The sequence below is a fragment of the Lithobates pipiens genome, unplaced genomic scaffold (genome assembly GCF_037356315.1).
Source record: "Lithobates pipiens isolate NorthernLeopardFrog02 unplaced genomic scaffold, aLitPip1_a1.2 Scaffold_18, whole genome shotgun sequence".
Classification (NCBI taxonomy): domain Eukaryota; kingdom Metazoa; phylum Chordata; class Amphibia; order Anura; family Ranidae; genus Lithobates; species Lithobates pipiens.
The window spans coordinates 232,984,928-233,002,956 of NW_027507758.1; the positions used below are offsets into that span (position 1 = coordinate 232,984,928).

At 41.6% G+C, this 18,029-nt stretch overlaps 1 protein-coding gene across 1 annotated transcript in view; it reads left to right on the forward strand.

Moving 5' to 3' along the window:
* Positions 1 to 18,029, forward strand: part of LOC143987713 (plasminogen-like) — a 142,512-nt gene that overhangs the window by 28,821 nt on the left and 95,662 nt on the right. Inside the window, exons 5-8 of the mRNA XM_077486671.1 lie at positions 8,158 to 8,297; positions 8,953 to 9,073; positions 13,028 to 13,146; positions 14,742 to 14,904. Coding sequence (XP_077342797.1) covers positions 8,158 to 8,297; positions 8,953 to 9,073; positions 13,028 to 13,146; positions 14,742 to 14,904 — 543 coding nt within the window. The remainder of the gene's footprint in view (positions 1 to 8,157; positions 8,298 to 8,952; positions 9,074 to 13,027; positions 13,147 to 14,741; positions 14,905 to 18,029) is intronic.

Consider the following 18,029-nt stretch of genomic DNA (forward strand, 5'->3'; position numbering starts at 1 on the left):
CTCCAATGCGAAAGAATGTCCAAGGTCCTGGCCTAATGTGCTCAAAAGGAACCTGACGTGACTAATGAACTGGTTGCTGCCTGGGGTACTAATCGAGAACGGTAGTAATGGGCTGTCCTGCGAGGGATCAAACATATGGGCCAAAAATTGATCTAGGATGGACACGGGGCACCAGGCTTTGAGAGTTTGGAAAGGTTTTAGGTCAACCCCTGGACCGGACTATTGTGTTTTGGACACGCTGAGGAGCAAGATGAAGTCTGATGGCGTGTGAGGTGGTGTCTATGTAACACTTTACAACTGGGATGGTGACAGTATTCACTGGGGCGTAAGAAGCTGTAAAAAGCCAGGTAGATGGCTGCTTGAAGGACCAGGCTGAATTTAGCCAAAAGGGGAATGTGACAGGATGAAAGACATGTCTCGGAATATGGCGCTGGTGACGGGTAGCCGTTTGATACTGATTTGGGGTCATTGCCTGTGAATACCACACAACATGGTCTTGACCGTATGGGCGGCGAACAAGACGGTTTGTTAGGATCTCATAAGGGGATGAAATACTGGATGTCAGCTGAGTGGGATCTAAGGTAATGTGTGACAATGCCAACTGTGTGCGGTGGCATAATATGAAGACCGGGATGTGATGGAGAACTCTTGGTATTGCTCTGGGGTTTGAGGCTAGTAACCTGACATAGAACCTCTAGGCTGCCCGGTAGGCCTTCAGGGTGTTGTGAGATAGTGAAAGATTAATAAGGCAGGTAGCGTCGTGAAAGTGTTGTTTGAATCCGAGGTTAGCTACGACCAGTGTGGGATAAGAGACATGGTCGGGTCGGTTCCAGGTTCCTGCAAAAAATAACGAAGCAAAGTTAACGGGTAGTGCGTCGGCCAGATTATTGCATTTGTCTGGGATGTAGACGCATAGGACGTTAGATTGGTGCTGTGGGGATAGTGGCACCAGCCTGCACAGGAAGGCCACGATGGCCAGCTACTAGGACCTCCTTTATTGGTTTATTGGCTTGGTTGTCCTGCCCAGTTGTTGCACCAGACTTGAGCTGCTGCGACAATGGGGTAGAGGTCGAACAAAGAGGAGGACTAACTGAACCCAGGAATCAAGAGGATTTCTGACGGCCATGGCCCTATAAACCCAATTTGACCAAAATTGAGGCGAGGACCTGTGGAGGCTGCGGTGACCATGACTACCTGAGATGAAGAGAGAGATGCTGAAGGAATACACATTGGCATGCCATTCCAATTTGTGAGAAATTCGACTCTCATGGGCAGATCTGCTATAGCTGGCACATCTTAATTTAAGGATTTAGTCAGGGTCTTTGCCTGGAAGAGAAACACTAAAAGATGGGAGGTAAAAGATCCCCTTGAGTCTGGCTGCTGCCTTGGCTGAAAATGAGCAGTGATAGTCAAAGGATGGGCACCCTGAGTACTTGTGACCTGCTGCGTGCAGATACGGGTCCAATTCTACCCTCCTGTTGGGGTTGCTCTGCCTAGCATGTCTCTGACTGTCCCCAAGGCCCGCACAAACTCTGTGACAGCGAGCTTGCGATTGAGTAAAGGGTCTCTGGTCTTCAGGATGACGGAGACATCTCCCTGCGAATATGATTTGTTCTAGGCCAAGTTGTGTACTGCTATGAGGAGGGATGCTAAGTTAACGTCGTTGTCATCCAAGATGTCCTCCTAGATGCCCTGCTAGGACAAGGTGTGCAGGGAAGACAATGGTGCATCTGTAAGTGAAGGTACGGGAATGACGGTGGTGACTGGAGCTGGTAGGGGCATGGCTGGGCGTACCTCCAGGGCTGTCACTCTGCTTGGACTTCAGGGACTGCTGCTGACAGTGTGGTTACCCAGGAGTGCAGCTGAGTAGTCGCAAAGAAGATAGACTGAAGTGGTGCCTGGAAGGGCTGCCACTGGTGGTGGAAACAGTAGCCTAAAGGCTTGGTTTCCTGGCTGCAGCAGGGTAGGATTTACTCCTGCGACACCGTACTGTTATGAGTTTATATATTTTTTTGTTTTGTTTGTTTTGTTTATTTGTTTTTTTTTATTGGTCCAAGCTCTTGTGAGACTAAACCGCCGCTTGCTGAGCCCGTAAAGGGTGATGGCAGGGCTGAGGCAAAGTCCTCACTGTCTGCCTGCGACATGGCGTCAACTAAAAGCAAGGGGGGGTATGTTTGAGGTAAGTTGCAAAGGTAGGAGCGGATAGTTGCGTTGGGTAGATAAGATGAAAGGCGGAAGGAAACAAGAAGAATAGGACAAGGAACGACAGCCATAGTGACAGTTGGTTTGCGCTCGAGCGCTGTTGAGTGTGACTTTAGAAAACTCAAAAGAATGCGTAACAACCGAGGTGAGCCAGGAGGTGACTGGCTAGGTAACCGATAGCTCGGGTGTCAGTCTGTGCTCGGCACAGACTAATGAACCAGAGCGCCCCAGGGCGGACTGGGGTGGGTAGCTGAAGTCTGGTATACTAAGTAGGAATGTTGCGATCTGTAGTTAATTGACGTGGGTTCGGTCTACTAATGCTTGCACTGCCAGCAAGTATGGAGATTAGGCGACCTTGTCTGCGTATTGAAGGCTTGTGCTTCGAAAACAGAGTGAAGTGCACAGAAGTATGTGACAGTTGCTAACGCCTCAGGAGCAGGTCAAATTCTGTATGTGAAGTAAAAATATGTAGTGAAAGAGTGTTTAAGAGAAAGGGGGAATCCCATTGAACTACACACCTGACTTTATGCCCTAGTTGTGAAGTCGACTGGTTGGTGGTCGAGAACTGAGTTGACCGGGAGCCTGTAGTAAGGTGACATGAGAATTTAGTTTTTACGATGGGGATTGCAAAGAGCTGTTTGGGGTAAAGCTGGCCCCCTGGTGAAGATGCAAGCCCTCGACAATGGTTTTTTTTTTTTTTTTTTTTTTTTTTGGGAGATACTGTCCAAACCTGGTGCAGGGTGGACTAACTGGTGTTCTAACTGGCCTAAAAGGGGAAAGCGACAGAGAAAACGATGAGCAGCCGTGTTGCTACTGGAGACGATGAGTGTCAGTTTGAGCCATTCGCTGAAATGCTTGCAGCGATTGCAAGGAAGCGGCCTTATTTGAATTATAAATTGAATTATGAGGTGAGAATGAATGAATGAATGAGGTGAACAGCTGTGTTGCTACTGGAGACGATGAGTGGCCGTATTAAGCTATTGCAGAGATGCTTGCAGCGATTTGCAAGAAAGCAGCTTTATTTGAATCTATAAATTTAATTATAAGTGTGTAGGAATGAGGAGAGCAGCCGTTTTTCTACTAGAGATGAGATTTGAAAGGTGAAAGCAATGTTTTGCGGATTTATAAGTGTGTAGGTATGAGGTGAACAGCAGTGTTGCTACTGGAAACGATTGGCAGTTTTGAGCCAAATGCAGAAAAGACTTGCAGCGATTGCAAGAACGCAGCTTTGTTGAAAGGCGAAAGAAAGGTTATAGAGGAAATGCGATTATGTAGGAATGACCGTGCGCAATACTGAGCAAATTGGTGGAGAGAATTGTGTACGATCATGTATGGATAGACTGAGAAGGTCAAATGTAAGTACTGCTGAATTCGTACAGTCGATGTGACTAGTTTGAACTGGGCTATAGCTATGGAATAGTCTGCGAAAGATTTGACTCATTTGAGTCGGTGATGCAACAGGATTCGGCTTGGTTGTTAGAGTTGCGTTTGGCAAGGACTGGAATCGTTGCGCCAACGCTGCGACTAAACTCGAATCCTCCGTAGATGCGACTGAGAGGCTCGTATATGGGATCCGACCGTATCGCTGAGGATATGGCTGGGTTCGGATTGATTGAATTGTGATGGTGGTTGAAGGGGCTGGTGATTGTCAATGATCCGAAACATAGAAGCGAAGTTGCGACTAGATTCGAAACGGCCGTAGATGCGAGGTGACTACAGGGCTCGTATGACAGATCTGCCCGAGTTGCAGATGATATGGCTGGGTTTGAATCGACTAAATGGTGATGGCGGTTGAAGGGGCTTGTGACTGCCAAGGATCCGAAACATAGAAGCGAAGTTGCGACTAGATTTCAAATCGGCCGTAGATATGAGGTGACTACGGGGCTCGTATAACAGATCTGACCGTATAGCCGATGATATGGCTGGGTTAGAATCAACTAAATGGTGATGACGGTTGAAGGGGCTTGTGATTGCCGAGGATCCGAAACATAGAAGCGAAGTTGGGACTAGATTTCGAATCGGCCGTAGATGCGAGGTGAGTAAGGGGCTTGAATGTCGGATTTGACCGCATCGACCGTGAAGTGATCGGCTCAAGTAAACCCGCGTTGGGTAGAAAGGATGAAATACATGAAAGATGACATAGACTTACGGTGGCGTAAGTGCGACTTTGCAAAACGAACATGATAAGGTAACTATTGGAGTTTAGAAGAGCGGTAACAACAAAGTCCTACTTGCGACAGCGAGTGTGTAGCGGTCCGAGCGTGGGACAATCAATGAAGATATACGACCGATCTCGAAGGTACAACTACGTGGACATGCAGTGAGTTGGCAGAGTCAGCCTCTGCAATGCATTTGACACGAATCAGCTCAAAAATGTATGAGATGAATCTGATATAAATTGGCAGTAAGGAGTATCTGATACGAATTGGTTGTAGAGTGTATGCCCTTCCTTACTGTGAAACCAAACACCTATCAACCACCCATCCCCCCAGGCTAGTCAAGTGCAGGTAAGACATCAGGTGGGTTTAATTACACCCCAATCAGCCACAGAAACCCATACAAACAATACCTGTTTATCTCAAAAAAGGATGAGAACAGTGAATTTTATAACCAGTGAAGCCTATGGCGAGTGATAACGAGGAACAACTGATAGCGACTCGGCTGTGCCGAACAACATCGGGACATGAGTGTCAACAACTCAGAGGTAGGTTTTGCAAAAGGGGTGCAGGATAGTAAGCATGATAAGCCGCAAGTTTGCACATGATATGAAAAGATTCGGATACTACTTATCTGCGACCATGAGCGGGAACCGCCGACGAAGACCACGAATGAAGAAGCCGAAGTGCACCTACGATTGGACACACAGATAGACCACCGTGAGGGAGCTGAGAAGAGTCAGCCCCCTTGATGTGCAGTACCTTGCACTGGAACCGACACAGACCGTTGTGGGTGGTCTGATTATATACCCTCCGGGCTCCTCCCATAATTACGGGCCACCATACTGGCCCTCTTATATATATATATATATATATAGGGTTGCACCGATACCAGTGAGTACAAGATTCCTTTGTGATGTGATGTGAGCCCATACAAAATCAATGGGCTCAAATTGCACTGAAAAGAAAAAAAGCATGTAATTTGAACAGGAATGAAGCATGATTTTTTATCCGAATTGCATGCGATTTCCAACATCGCTGCTGTGTAAACCCAGGCTGAAGTCACTGTGACAAGCCTGGGTTCACACATGAGCGGTGGGGGAAATTGCATTAATTAAAACTATACAGATATGGATGGATACGTGTCTAAAAATCTTAAAACAAAACTAAACCCATTGATTTAACAGTTTCAAAAAATGGAAATGTAACTATTACATTGGTCATGCCCTTCACCAAACTTTCAGACCATCCAATGGCTGGTGTCATAACTGATGGCATGTGCAGCATCATGGCAGTCGAAGAATAAACAGAGGCCAAGATGGCGGCTTTCTTGGCTGAAAACAATAGGAGGGTTTACTTCCACTTTAAGTAAAGCAGGGCATAGATGATTAGTGGGCTAATTGAAAAAAACTGTACCTATTCCCTCATCCACAGAAGCGAGGTGAATGGAGGAAATCCTCCCAGTTATGCTATTATATTCTGACGGAATACCTTGATCAGTGCTGCAGTCAATTGGTGAAACTAAGGACTAGTGATTAAACAAAAGTCTACCAGTAGTCCCTGTCAATCATTAAATTGCTTTCTCTCAAACAGGAACTGCCATAGATGGATCAAAATTCAGCTGGTCCCTGCCGAACTGGGCAAATTTTGATCCATCTATGGCCAGCTTAACCTCTTGCCGACCGCCCCACATACATGTACTGAGGGGCAGCGGCTCCTGTGTGCAGAATCAGGTACAGGTATTCTGCACTTTCAGTTCTGGGGCATGCACACAGGAGCCAATCAGCAGGTCCAGCCAATCACTGGGACCCGCCGATCATTCAAGGCACAGGCAGAATGGCAATCTGCCTATGTAAACAAGGTAGGTCATCGTTCTGTGACAAGGGAAGGCAGTGATCTTGTGATTCTGCTAAGCAGAAGCACGGATCTCTGTCTTCTCACAGTAAATGCATCCCCCACACAGTAACCAAGCACTCCCTAGGAACACAGATGTTAACTCCTTCCCTGCCAATGTCATTAGTACAGTGACAGTGCATTTTTTTAGCACTGATCACTATATTAGTGTCACTGGTCCCCAAAAAGTGTCAAAAGTGTCAGTTAGGTGTCCGATTTATACACCGCAATATCGCAGCTGCTGATCGTCGCTATTAGTAGTAAAAAAAAAAAAAATTCCATAAATATATCCCATCATTTGTAGACGCTATAATGTTTGCACAAACCAATCAATATATGCTTTTTGGGAATTATTTTACCAAAAATATGTAGCAGAATACATGTTGGCCTAAATTGATGAAGAAATTAGATTTTTTAATTTTTTTTTACTGGATATGTTTTATAGCAGAAAGTAAAAAACATTGTTTTTTTTTCATAATTGTCTGTTTTTTTTGTTGATAGCGCAAAAAATAAAAGCCTCAAAGGTGATCAAATACCACCAAAAGAAAGCTCTATTTGTGGGAAAAAAAAGGACATACATTTTATTTGGGTATAGCATCGCACAACCATGCAATTGTCAGTTAAGCTAACACAGTGCCTTATTGTAAAAAATGGCCTGGTCATGAAGGGGGTAAATCTCCTGGAGCTGAAGCGGTTAAGTTGGCTAGCAACATTTTCAGGTACGCAGAGAGAAGGGGAGGTAGAAGAAAAGGAAAGGCAGAGAAAGGGGTGTTAATGGTAATGACTAAAAGTTTGTACAGAAGTCTATAGAGAAAAGTGAGTACTGTCCGTGATACTTTTTTTATTTGCACTAACATACAATTTTTCAGGACAAGCTTTCGGGGTATGTCCCCTTCTTCAAGGTCCAAGCAGTACTGATTTACAAATTTTTAAGCATTTTTTTTTTTTATTATATATATTCTGCTTAAAAATTTGTAAATCAGTACTGCTTGGACCTTGAAGAAGGGGACATACCACGAAAGCTTGTCCTGAAAAATTGTATGTTAGTGCAAATAAAAAAAGTATCACGGACAGTACTCAATTTTCTCTGTCACAATTGCACTAATAAGGCTACAATCACATTAAGTACAGAAGTCTATGAAATTCAACTCACAACATCTATTTTTACAATTAAAAAATTATTAAACAATTAAAAGAATTGAGGCCTAAATAGGAGAGAGTCCTATTAAGCTAAAAGGGCAGTCCGTACCGTATTAAACATACTGAAGGGTTTAAATCTATGATGAGGCTGTCCATTGTTCAAATAAGGTATATTTACATATAACTGTTTTAATATCTGTCTACCTGTACATTTTCGTACAATTTAGTATGGTATCAATATCATTTAGTTTGTTTTATTGCACATTGGAATATTTATCGAGTGGCACATTTTATTGTCTTTAGATATTTTAGATAGCTAATTGGACATAATATAATAATGTAAATCTTTGGGGGTGCAAAAGCTTTCACTAGCAAACCATGTTCTACTGAATAAAATACAAACAATACCCAAGTCAATGCTGTTCACCTCGCTGTGGCAGTTCTCTCCAGTCATTACACATGCTGTAATACTTTCCTTCTTATAATTTTCAGTGGTATTTAAGCACTGCTGGTAACATTGTTAGGATTATTAAATTTCTGCAGGAATACAATTGTGCCTTTGCACTTTGCAACCAATTGGCATCTATCTTTTACATTTTCCACACATCTTAAAAAATGAAAAGCTGATTGGCTGATATCCAGTTGAGACAAAATATGTCTCAGACACTTTTTATTAATTGTCTCAGTGTATTAGCATATGATTTGTTTAGCACATTTTACATTTTTTATTGTGCTGTAATATGACACAGATTTTTTTCTTGCCCAGTTTTACTCCTGTAAAGTTTCCAAATGAAGGGCTTGAAGCAAATTTTTGTAGAAATCCAGATGGAGATCCAAATGGACCTTGGTGTTACACTACAGACCCCGCCTCGAGATATGAATTTTGCAACATTCCAAAATGTGAAGGTGAGTAAATGTTTATTATATGTTAAGTATAAGAGCAAATTTACATATAACTGTCTGTCAAAAAGGAATTTCAGTGCCCTGTAAAAGTAATAGGCCAATCAGCTGCTGTATGAAGTCATGCAACTTTTGAAATCTTCAACTCCTTTTTAAGGCTAATGCCGCGTACACATGAGCGGAATGTCCGACAGAAAAAGTCAGACAGATGCTTTTCATCATATATTCCGATCGTGTGTATGCCTCATCAAACTTTTTTTTTTTTGAAAATTCTGACAGACCTAGAAATAGAACATGTTCTAAATATTTCCGATGGAACCAATTCCTATCGGGAAAACCCCTCGTCTGTATGCTGTTCCAACAGACCAAAAACAACGCATGCTCTGAAGCAAGTACGGGACAGAAGCTATTGGCTACTGGCTATTGAACTTCCTTTTTCTAGTCCTTTATAGTTGGATGTGCTGTATGTCACGCGTTCTTGACGATCGGACTTTGGTGTGATCGTGTGTACGCAAGACAGTTTCAGTGAAATTCTGTCGGCACTCCGATGGGAAAAATGGTCGTGTGTACAGGGCATAAGAGTACTATACGTATGCAACATGGCATACGTATGAATGTAACAATGCAAAATATTGATCAAGATTTAATGCTTCTTCTGCAGACGATTGCTTTCATTGCAGTGGAGAAAATTACAGGGGGAAAATTTCAAAGACGGCGTCTGGTTTGGAGTGTCAGAAATGGGATTCACAAACCCCCCATTCTCATGGTTACAATCCTGCAAGGTAAGAGTCCAGTGGAAGCGCCTGCTCTCAGAACATCACTGCGTTAAGCATTTTAGCTTCAAGGGCTCCTGAGTAGAAAATAAAAAAATCATGATAATCAGAAATCCTGCAATCGTTACTAGAATATTGTGTAGTGTGGGTCCTAAAATTATCTACATGTGCAGTAGTAAACTAATTAATCTTTTATAGTAAACCCCTCTTTACTGATTAGTAAGGCACATGGAAGATGTGACTTCCTTCGTCTTTATATGAGAAGTGTTGCCATAACATCCTTATGCCTAGGGCAAATGTGTGAAAGGGACAGTACCAAAAACATGATTTTTTATTCTCATAATTATGAATATATATATATATATATATATATATATATATATATATATATATATATATATATATATATATATATATACACACAGTTGTGCTCATAAGTTTACATACCCTGGCATAATTTATGGTTTTGTGGCCATTTTCCAGAGAATATGGATGATAACACAAAAACATTTCTTTCACTCATGGTTAGTGTTCGGCTGAAGCCATTTATTATCAATCAACTGTGTTTACTCTTTTTAAATCATAATCACAACATAAACTACCCAAATGACCCTGATCAAAAGTTTACATACCCCAGTTCTTAATACCGTGTATTGCCCCCTTTAACATCAATGACAGCTTGAAGTCTTATCTGGTATTTGTGAATGAGGCTCTTTATCTTCTCAGATGGTAAAGCTGCCCAGTCCTCTTGGCAAAAAGACTGCAGTTCCTGTAAATTCTTGGGCTGTCTTACATGAACTGCACATTTGAGATCTCCTCAGAGTGGCTCAATGATATTGAGGTCAGGAGACTGAGATGGCCACTCCCAGAACCTTCACTTTATTCCACTGTAGCAAATGACAGGTCAACTTGGCCATGTGTTTTGAATCATTGTCGAGCTGGAATGTCCAAGTACTTCCCATGAGCAGCTTCCTGGCTGATGAATGCAAAAGTTCCTCCAGTATTTTTTGATAACTTACTGCATTCATCTTGCCAACCATTTTGACCAAATTTCCTGTGCCTTTATAGCTTACACATCCCCAAAACATCAGCGATCCACCTCTGTACCTTTCATCATAGGCCTTGTTGACTCCTCTCCAAATTCAGAGTTTCTGGTTGTGGCCAAAAAAGAAAAATTTTGGTCTCATCACTCCAAATGACTTTGTGCCAGAAGGTTTGAGGCTTATCTCTGTGCTGTATTACGTATTGTAAGTGGAATCGTTTGTAGCATTTGCGTATTAATGGCTTTCTTCTGGCGACTCGACCATTTCAGTTGTGGCTGAAATTTTAGTTGGTCTACATGACCATGGATTGGTTTCAACAGAACTCCTCATTAAATTCTTGGGCTGTGTTGCATGAACTGCACATTTGATATCTCCCCAGAGTGGCTCAATGATATTGAGGACAGGAGACTGATATTGCTACTCCAGAACCTTCATTTTATTCTGCTGTAGCCAATGACAGGTTGACTTGGCCTTGTGTTTTTTCATGTTGGAATGTCCAAGTACGTCTCATGCACAGCTTCTTGGCTGATTAATGCAAACGTTCCTCCAGTATTTTTTGATAACATACTGCATTTATCTCGCCATCAATTTTGACCAAATTTCCTGTGCCTTTGTAGCTCACACATCCCCAAAAAAATAGTGATCCACCTCCATGTTTCACAGTAGGAATGGTGTACCTTTGTATATATATATATATATATATATATTTTTTTTTTTTTTTAGCTTATCTCTGGATGTTAGCGAGTAATATGCTTTTAGCATCTCAGTCTCTGCGTCTGTACCCTGCAGAAGAAATTGTGCTGACTTCCAATCATGTGCAAGAAAAATCTTGGTTTTTAATTTTCCTTGAAATTATTGGTTATTCTAGACAATGCTAATTATCAAGTGTTTCACCTTGTTGGCAGATGCAGTTAGCTTGCTTGCCACTAGATGGCTCTGTTCCCCATATAGTTTGTTAAAGGGAACTTGGTAATTTTGTGTTTGGCCCCTGTTAGAGAAAACCTTCTTCTAGTAGTGAAATGGGTGAATTTATTGCTCATATAAGCGCCAAGATGGGTGGCTGAAATCCCAGTCTAGAAAGTTCAGAACTCAGGAGGGATGAAGCGACGTTACATAATGTTATTTCGCCCAAGTACAACTGTGGTGGCTGGTCAACTAGTAGTCGCCCAGGCATGCATCTGGCCCCATGATCTACATGTGGGGTGTCAGACACATGCATTCTGATGTTTTTTTTTGAAGCAAGTGATTAGGGCTAGAAGCTCTAATAGGCTTCAAAAAAGGGTGGGCTTGGCGCAGAGCACTGCCCACCCAGTTGAGTGACAGTAGCAAATGAATATTAGCTTTTGTCACATTGATTCTCCTCCTGGCCAATCAAGAACAAGAAGCAGGTGTTGGGGGGTTGTGCCTGACCCACGTGGGGGGGAGTGGGGGTGTGGGTGACCCGGCCAGGGGCAGGGTGAGGTCTGTGGATGCATTGTTTGCCACACCCCCCAAAAGAAAAAAACACCAGCTGCCACTTGGCACTAATGTAATCCTAGGCTTTATCCTTTGTCTATTGGATACAGACTCACATTCATGCAGTTCAATCCCCATCTCCACGTATGCACACATATCTCACTCACTTGTACCTGCCTCCTAACTGGCCCTGCTCAGCCACAGTAGCTAACCCATCTGGAGTTCCTTTCTTGTGGACTGGCAGCTTGGTTCATATATAGGCCCAATCGACCATACTGATTGGAGCAGGACTTCCTATCTACCATACATCTAGTATGCTCCAGGTTGTTGTTGCCAAAACTTTCCTCTACCTATAGGGCTCCAGACCCACACACTATACTTGCAGGACTGCAACTTATGGTTCCAGAGATATAACCCCTATCATTGTAGCTTCCTTGCCCTTGCTTTATAATAATCCCACCCTGACACAGGTACAGTATATGCGTGTAGACGAATGCATGCCTGCTGCAGTTGCCTGTCTGTGGTGACAAAATTGTCAATTTAATTTGTAACAGTGGAGGTATTTTCTTACATATTTTTGGATATTTATTAATAAAGTTGTTTATATTTTTGCAACCAGGTTGATTGTACTTTGATGATAATCTTGTGGACCTTTAGTCCTCCTATTTGTATTTGTATTTGGTAATATAGAGAATCAAGCCCAATGAACTCTTTGAGGGGTGACAGTTCAAGATTTGGTGAAGGGGTATTCTATATTATATATTACCCCTAACCTATCCTTAACTGAGGTGAAGCTATTGAGGCAATTTTATTTTTATGCTTATGTGCATGCATATCAGTTGATACCTGTATGTATATACTTTAACAGTGGGACTGATTTCACTGAGATTACATTACATTGAGAGTAACCTTTAATAAAAATGTGCACAATATAGGTGCCTGATAGATACCAGGCTTTTCTTTACCTTTGGTATTATGGAGGAGTTATGGAGATGTATCTGAAACTGCAATGGTTTTGCCTAAAGCAACCCTGATCCTTCTCTGCTTGGGTCCCCTACTGACATCCCTGGCTCCACCCCCTGATGAGTGCCCACCATAGGAAGTGGCTTCCTATGCGGGGCAACCGTGTATGCTCACTCCTGAACCAAGCTGTTTGCATCTATTCAGACATACAGTCCAGCCCCCTGCTCTCTGTCAAGGGCTCCTGTTGCTCTCAACCAAGTCTGTGAGAGCAGGGAGAGGAGACAAGAACTGCTACAGATGTGCACAGCGTTGGATCCTGATAGGGTTGAGGTGAGTATGCTACCATTAAAAATGTTTATGCCATAATGCAGAGAATGCATTAAGGTAAAAAAAACTTTTACCTTTACAACCACTTTAAATTAATTAATTACGTTAAGTTAGGATCGCCCAGTTTTTCAGCATTTGATGCATGAGATCTCACAAAATGTACCTATGTTTTTAGCATTCCAGAAAAAAATCTCATTGAGAATTACTGCCGGAATCCAGATGGAGAACCAAGACCATGGTGCTTTACTACTAACCCAAACAAGCGCTGGGAATCCTGCAATGTTCCACGCTGTAGTGAGTGCTGAAGTTTAAATGCTTATGAATATAATGCAATGACATGGGCTTGGTAAATTTTTATTTTTTTCAGTTAATTAAGATTTTACATGAATACATTCCAATTTTTGGTGGACTCCCAAGACTATAAAGTAATTGCTTTTGTATGTATTCATTCCTGAAACAGCTAGTGAATAACTATATGATAAGTAAGTCAGGCAAACAAGTGCAAAAAAATGCTGCATGCGACCTATGTCATATTCACCTGTTTTACCACTTACCTTAACCAATTGAGTTCCAAATTTCTTTCTCCCTTTTGAGTCCCGGAATGTTTTTTTTTTTCTTCACTTTGGCAATGTCTCAAATCCACATACGGTATTATACTTTTTATCATCTATAGTCCACCCTAACATGTTATACATATACTGTATTTTTTTTCTTATTTTTATTGGGAATAAATACAGTAAACTTTAAGATCATCCAGATCATTCAACATCATTGTTATGATATGGGGATTAAACTAAGAGGAGAATATTTATTTTTACTATATACAGTATGTATAATATGTATACAGTACATATTATACATCTATAAATAATATACATATACGTATAATATATATAAAAAGTACTCATATCCATCCATACACACTCTGTACATTTATTTATGCAAATAGCCAGCCTATTCCAGTGATTTACTGCGGCAGGGTGAAGCTGGACAGAGTGGCATCAGTCAGCCACTTGTGACATCACAACACTCCCAATTTAATAACAATCTGAAAGCATTGTGTTTACATTCTCTTCTAAAGTACACTTTTTTTGGGAGATCGGTTAAAGGATCAGAAACCCAGAACCTAGTTATTTCAGCTCCTGGGTTTAGTGCTGGCCCAAAGCTATTAGCCAGCGGGACCTGCTGAAGCCACTGAGTCTGGGTGCCATTTTAAAATGATGCTTGAAGTATTAGCCGCTGTGCTTGTTCCATTTTAAAATGCTATCCAGGGCTCAAGTGGTTAAAGCATATCTAAACCCAAAAGCAAAAATGTAATATTCTGCAGCTTACAAAACCTTAGATCTGATAGCTGCATACATTTTCTTTATTCAGGGTTAGAGCATTTCTTCCACGACAGAAAAATACCTGTGGGATCCTTGCCCTGAATCTTGAGTTCTAATAACTTCCAGCAGACTGAACAGAAAACATGAACAAGGTTGGCAGCAGATGCAGCTATCTGCTATGAGCACCCCCCCCCCCCCAACCACCTATGTAATGGAAAAGAGGAAATGTTTGTGGTCCAAATGAGGAGAAAAGCCCAGGGCAACAACACTGCTCCTTCATAGATTTAATACAGTGAATGTTGTGACCCTAGGACAGGAAATGTGTTAGTTGCAGGATTACTATCTGAAAATGGCAAGAAAACAAATGCAGCAATCACATGTAATATAATATTTTTTTTGGGGGGGGGGGGGGGTTTCTATCCTTCATTGTTTAATGATTTTTTTTTTTTGCTTAGAATCCAGCTAAGAAAGCGTTAACCCTTTAGCCATTGCATATATTCACACTTATTTTAAGAGAAAATACTACATTATAATATTTTTAAAGTTTATTTCTCCATTTTGAAGCCTCTAATCCCCCACCGTCACCACCGGGATTGCAGTGTTTGTCCGAGAAAGGAGAGTCTTATCGAGGAAATATCGCTGTAACAGCATCAGGAAAGACTTGTCAGGCTTGGAGTGCTCAGCAACCCCACAACCATTCCAGAACCCCAGATAACTACCCCTGCAAGTAAGATATTGTGTTTGTTTACATATCTAGTATATGTCAGTTGGCAAATAATTTATAATCAGACCTCCATATGACCGTACTGGTTTCCTTATGTAGGTTTTCTTTCTTCTAGTTTCATCTGGTGATCTAGCTAGTAAATCAGTTTTTCAACAAAAAAGTTCTATTACTCAGTTACAAGGATGAGACAGACCATTTTATCCTGGTAGGGGTGCTTAAAATGATCAGCTTTTATTTATTTGTCTAAAACCTTTATCCGAAAAGGATCAACTGTTTGCTCTAAATGCTTATTAAGTATTAGCTGGTGTCTAGCTTAGATTTGTTACTGTATTTAAATTTGCTAGTAACTCTAATGTCGGATATACAGGACCAAACTTCCTGGCAGAAAAGGTCAGACGGAATGATTCCTTCGGATATTACGATCGTGTGTGGGCTTCATCTGACCTTTTTCTTCAAAAATTCAGACGGACCTAGAAATAGAACATGTTTCAAATCTGTCCGCCGGAATCAATTTCTATCGGGAAAACCGTTTTTCTGTATGCTGGTCCGACGGACCAAAAATGACGCTAGGGCGGCTATTGGCTACTGGATATTGAACTTCCTTTTCTAGTCCCGTCATACATCATCACGTTCAAAACGAACAGACTTTGCTAGGTTCGTGTGTGGGCAAGTCCTTTCAGTCAGAAGTCCGTTGAAAGTCTGTTGGAACTCCGTCTGGAAAGACCGTCTGACCTTTTCTGCCGGAAAGTCCGGTGTAACACTAACCTGCCCCCAGACTGATAGTGCTGATGTCCAAATAAGCCCCCTGTGCTCACTCATCCAGAGTGGTGTCTATATAATAGAGGCAGTGTGTTTCTGGCTAGATCACCAGGGGAAAACAGAGGGCAAAAAAATGAAAAAAGAAAATAATGCAGCCACCGCATTTGATTGGTAAGCTGCAATATATTACATATTTGGTTTTGGGTTAAATGCTATATTAAGCCTGGCTTCACACAACTGTGTTGTGGCAACACAAGGCCCTCTGGGAGGTGCATTGTAGTGGCATTGATTTAGAAGTCATACATTTAGAACATCACCCCAACACATAAGTGCAGTATGTATCAACAGACGTGCATTGCAACACACGACAACACACAAGCTATGTTCAATGAAAGGTGCAGTGCTAGTTTTCCTTCCAGTACCATGTGCTGGCAGCTTATTTAAAATAAATGCAATGCTTCAATGCAGCTCAAGTTAATGTGCAAAATATTGCGCATCAATGTGTGTGAGCTAACCCACTGCAGTGGAAAAAAGTGTGAAAAGGCCTTCTGTGTTGTGTCACTAAATAAAAGGTTGCTTGGGATGTAAACCTTCACTTATACCTAGTGAAATGAATAGCCTTAGATGATACACAGAGATGAGACAAATCTCCCCGCATAAGTTTTACATATATGCTGTCATCAACTTTATATATGCTTTAGAAAGTGCAAAAGAGGGGGCTAAATACGCACATAAATCCAGCATGCTGCTATAATAGCAACAACTAAAGATAATGGTTACCGATCACAGTTTTGGAAGGGATACCTCCAGAGCAATGGGAAAGCATAGACAAAAATTATAGAGGATGGGGCCAAGTGGGGCCCCCTGAAAATCACTTACGGAGAATCAACCACGGTATAGCGCAGGGTTTCTCAACCAGGGTACAAAGGAGCCCTAGGGTTCCTTCAGATGTTACTAGGGGTTCCCTAAGCAATGAGCAATTTCTGCCTTTCAGATAAGTTCCCACTGACACCAATGATCTTTTTATCTATTTGTAAGGGGGGTAATTCTTCACAATGATCACAAGTGTAAGGAGCATTCTACTGGCTGACCATCATATTAAAGTATCATGAATTGTAGATATAGTAATTTTTAGCAGGGGTTTCCTGAGACTAGAAAGTTATTTCAAGGGTTCCTCTGCGGTGAAGAGGTTCATAAAGGTTGGTATAGCGTAATAAATTGCAAACTTTATTGTTATATCAAAAGATGTGTTAAAATTTCCACTAAATGTAACATAATACACATTCTGAATATTACCCTATCAAAACCCATCAATAAAAAACATACATACAAAACAGTGAAAAAATGACAACGTTGTCACGCCAAGGCACCAGACCTAGGGGCCCCACATATGCACTTCTATATATACATCCAGCTAAAAGGACACAACCGAGTAGCCCATGTGGATCATCTTTATAGTCGATCTTGTATAGGTGATTTGCCTTTTTGTGCTGTACAATTTGTCATGATGTGTATAAACTCTTCTTATTCTCATTTTTATATGATTTTATATTAATTCAATAAAGAAAGTCAACTGTTCTTACTATAATTTTTGGTTGTACGTGCCTTTAAAGTACACCTCCAGGGGTTTTTCTATTGTTATAAAAGAGAAGTATGGATCTTTAAAAAAAAAAAAAATCATACTTACCTAGATGGATGCAGCATCGGTCCAATGCTGCAGCTGAGCTGTCCACCACCGGCTCTATGACTGAGAACCAAGTGATTAAACACCACTGATCGTTAATTTTTCAGAGCCCCATGAGCAGAGAGCGGGTGACTGTCAGTCACCCGCTCTCTGCTCATCCCCCTGCACTCACTGGAGCTATGGACTTTGGAGGGGGTGGGAGTGGCTGGCTCAGGCTCTCAGTGGCTTGCTAAAAGGGTGAGCTAGGTGCCAGTCCAGGCATGTGGGTGGATCCTGACCATATTTTTGTGATCGTGAACCAGATCTGTGACATCAACCAGCAGCGAGCTTCAGCCCGCTGTCTGCTGAAAACAGTTCACAGGAGTGCAGAATGAACTGGCTGTACTTCCCCAAAAGTTGTAGAAAATCCAGTGTGTTATAGTGCCAAATAATGTTTTTAATTCAAACAATTGCAGCAATAAATGCATAATGTACAGTAAATTTTCCGAAAATTATGTACTTACGTACTTATTATGTACTTACAATGGAGTATGTGTTGAAAATGACTGAAAATGACTGAAAATGTTCAATGAAAAGTAGAGCTCTGAAGTACAGATACTATTTGTATACTGCAACATTTTTTTGTGAGGATCCCAGATGAAGACTGCGTCTACCTGTTCTTCATCAAAGTTTTTAGCAGCAGGAT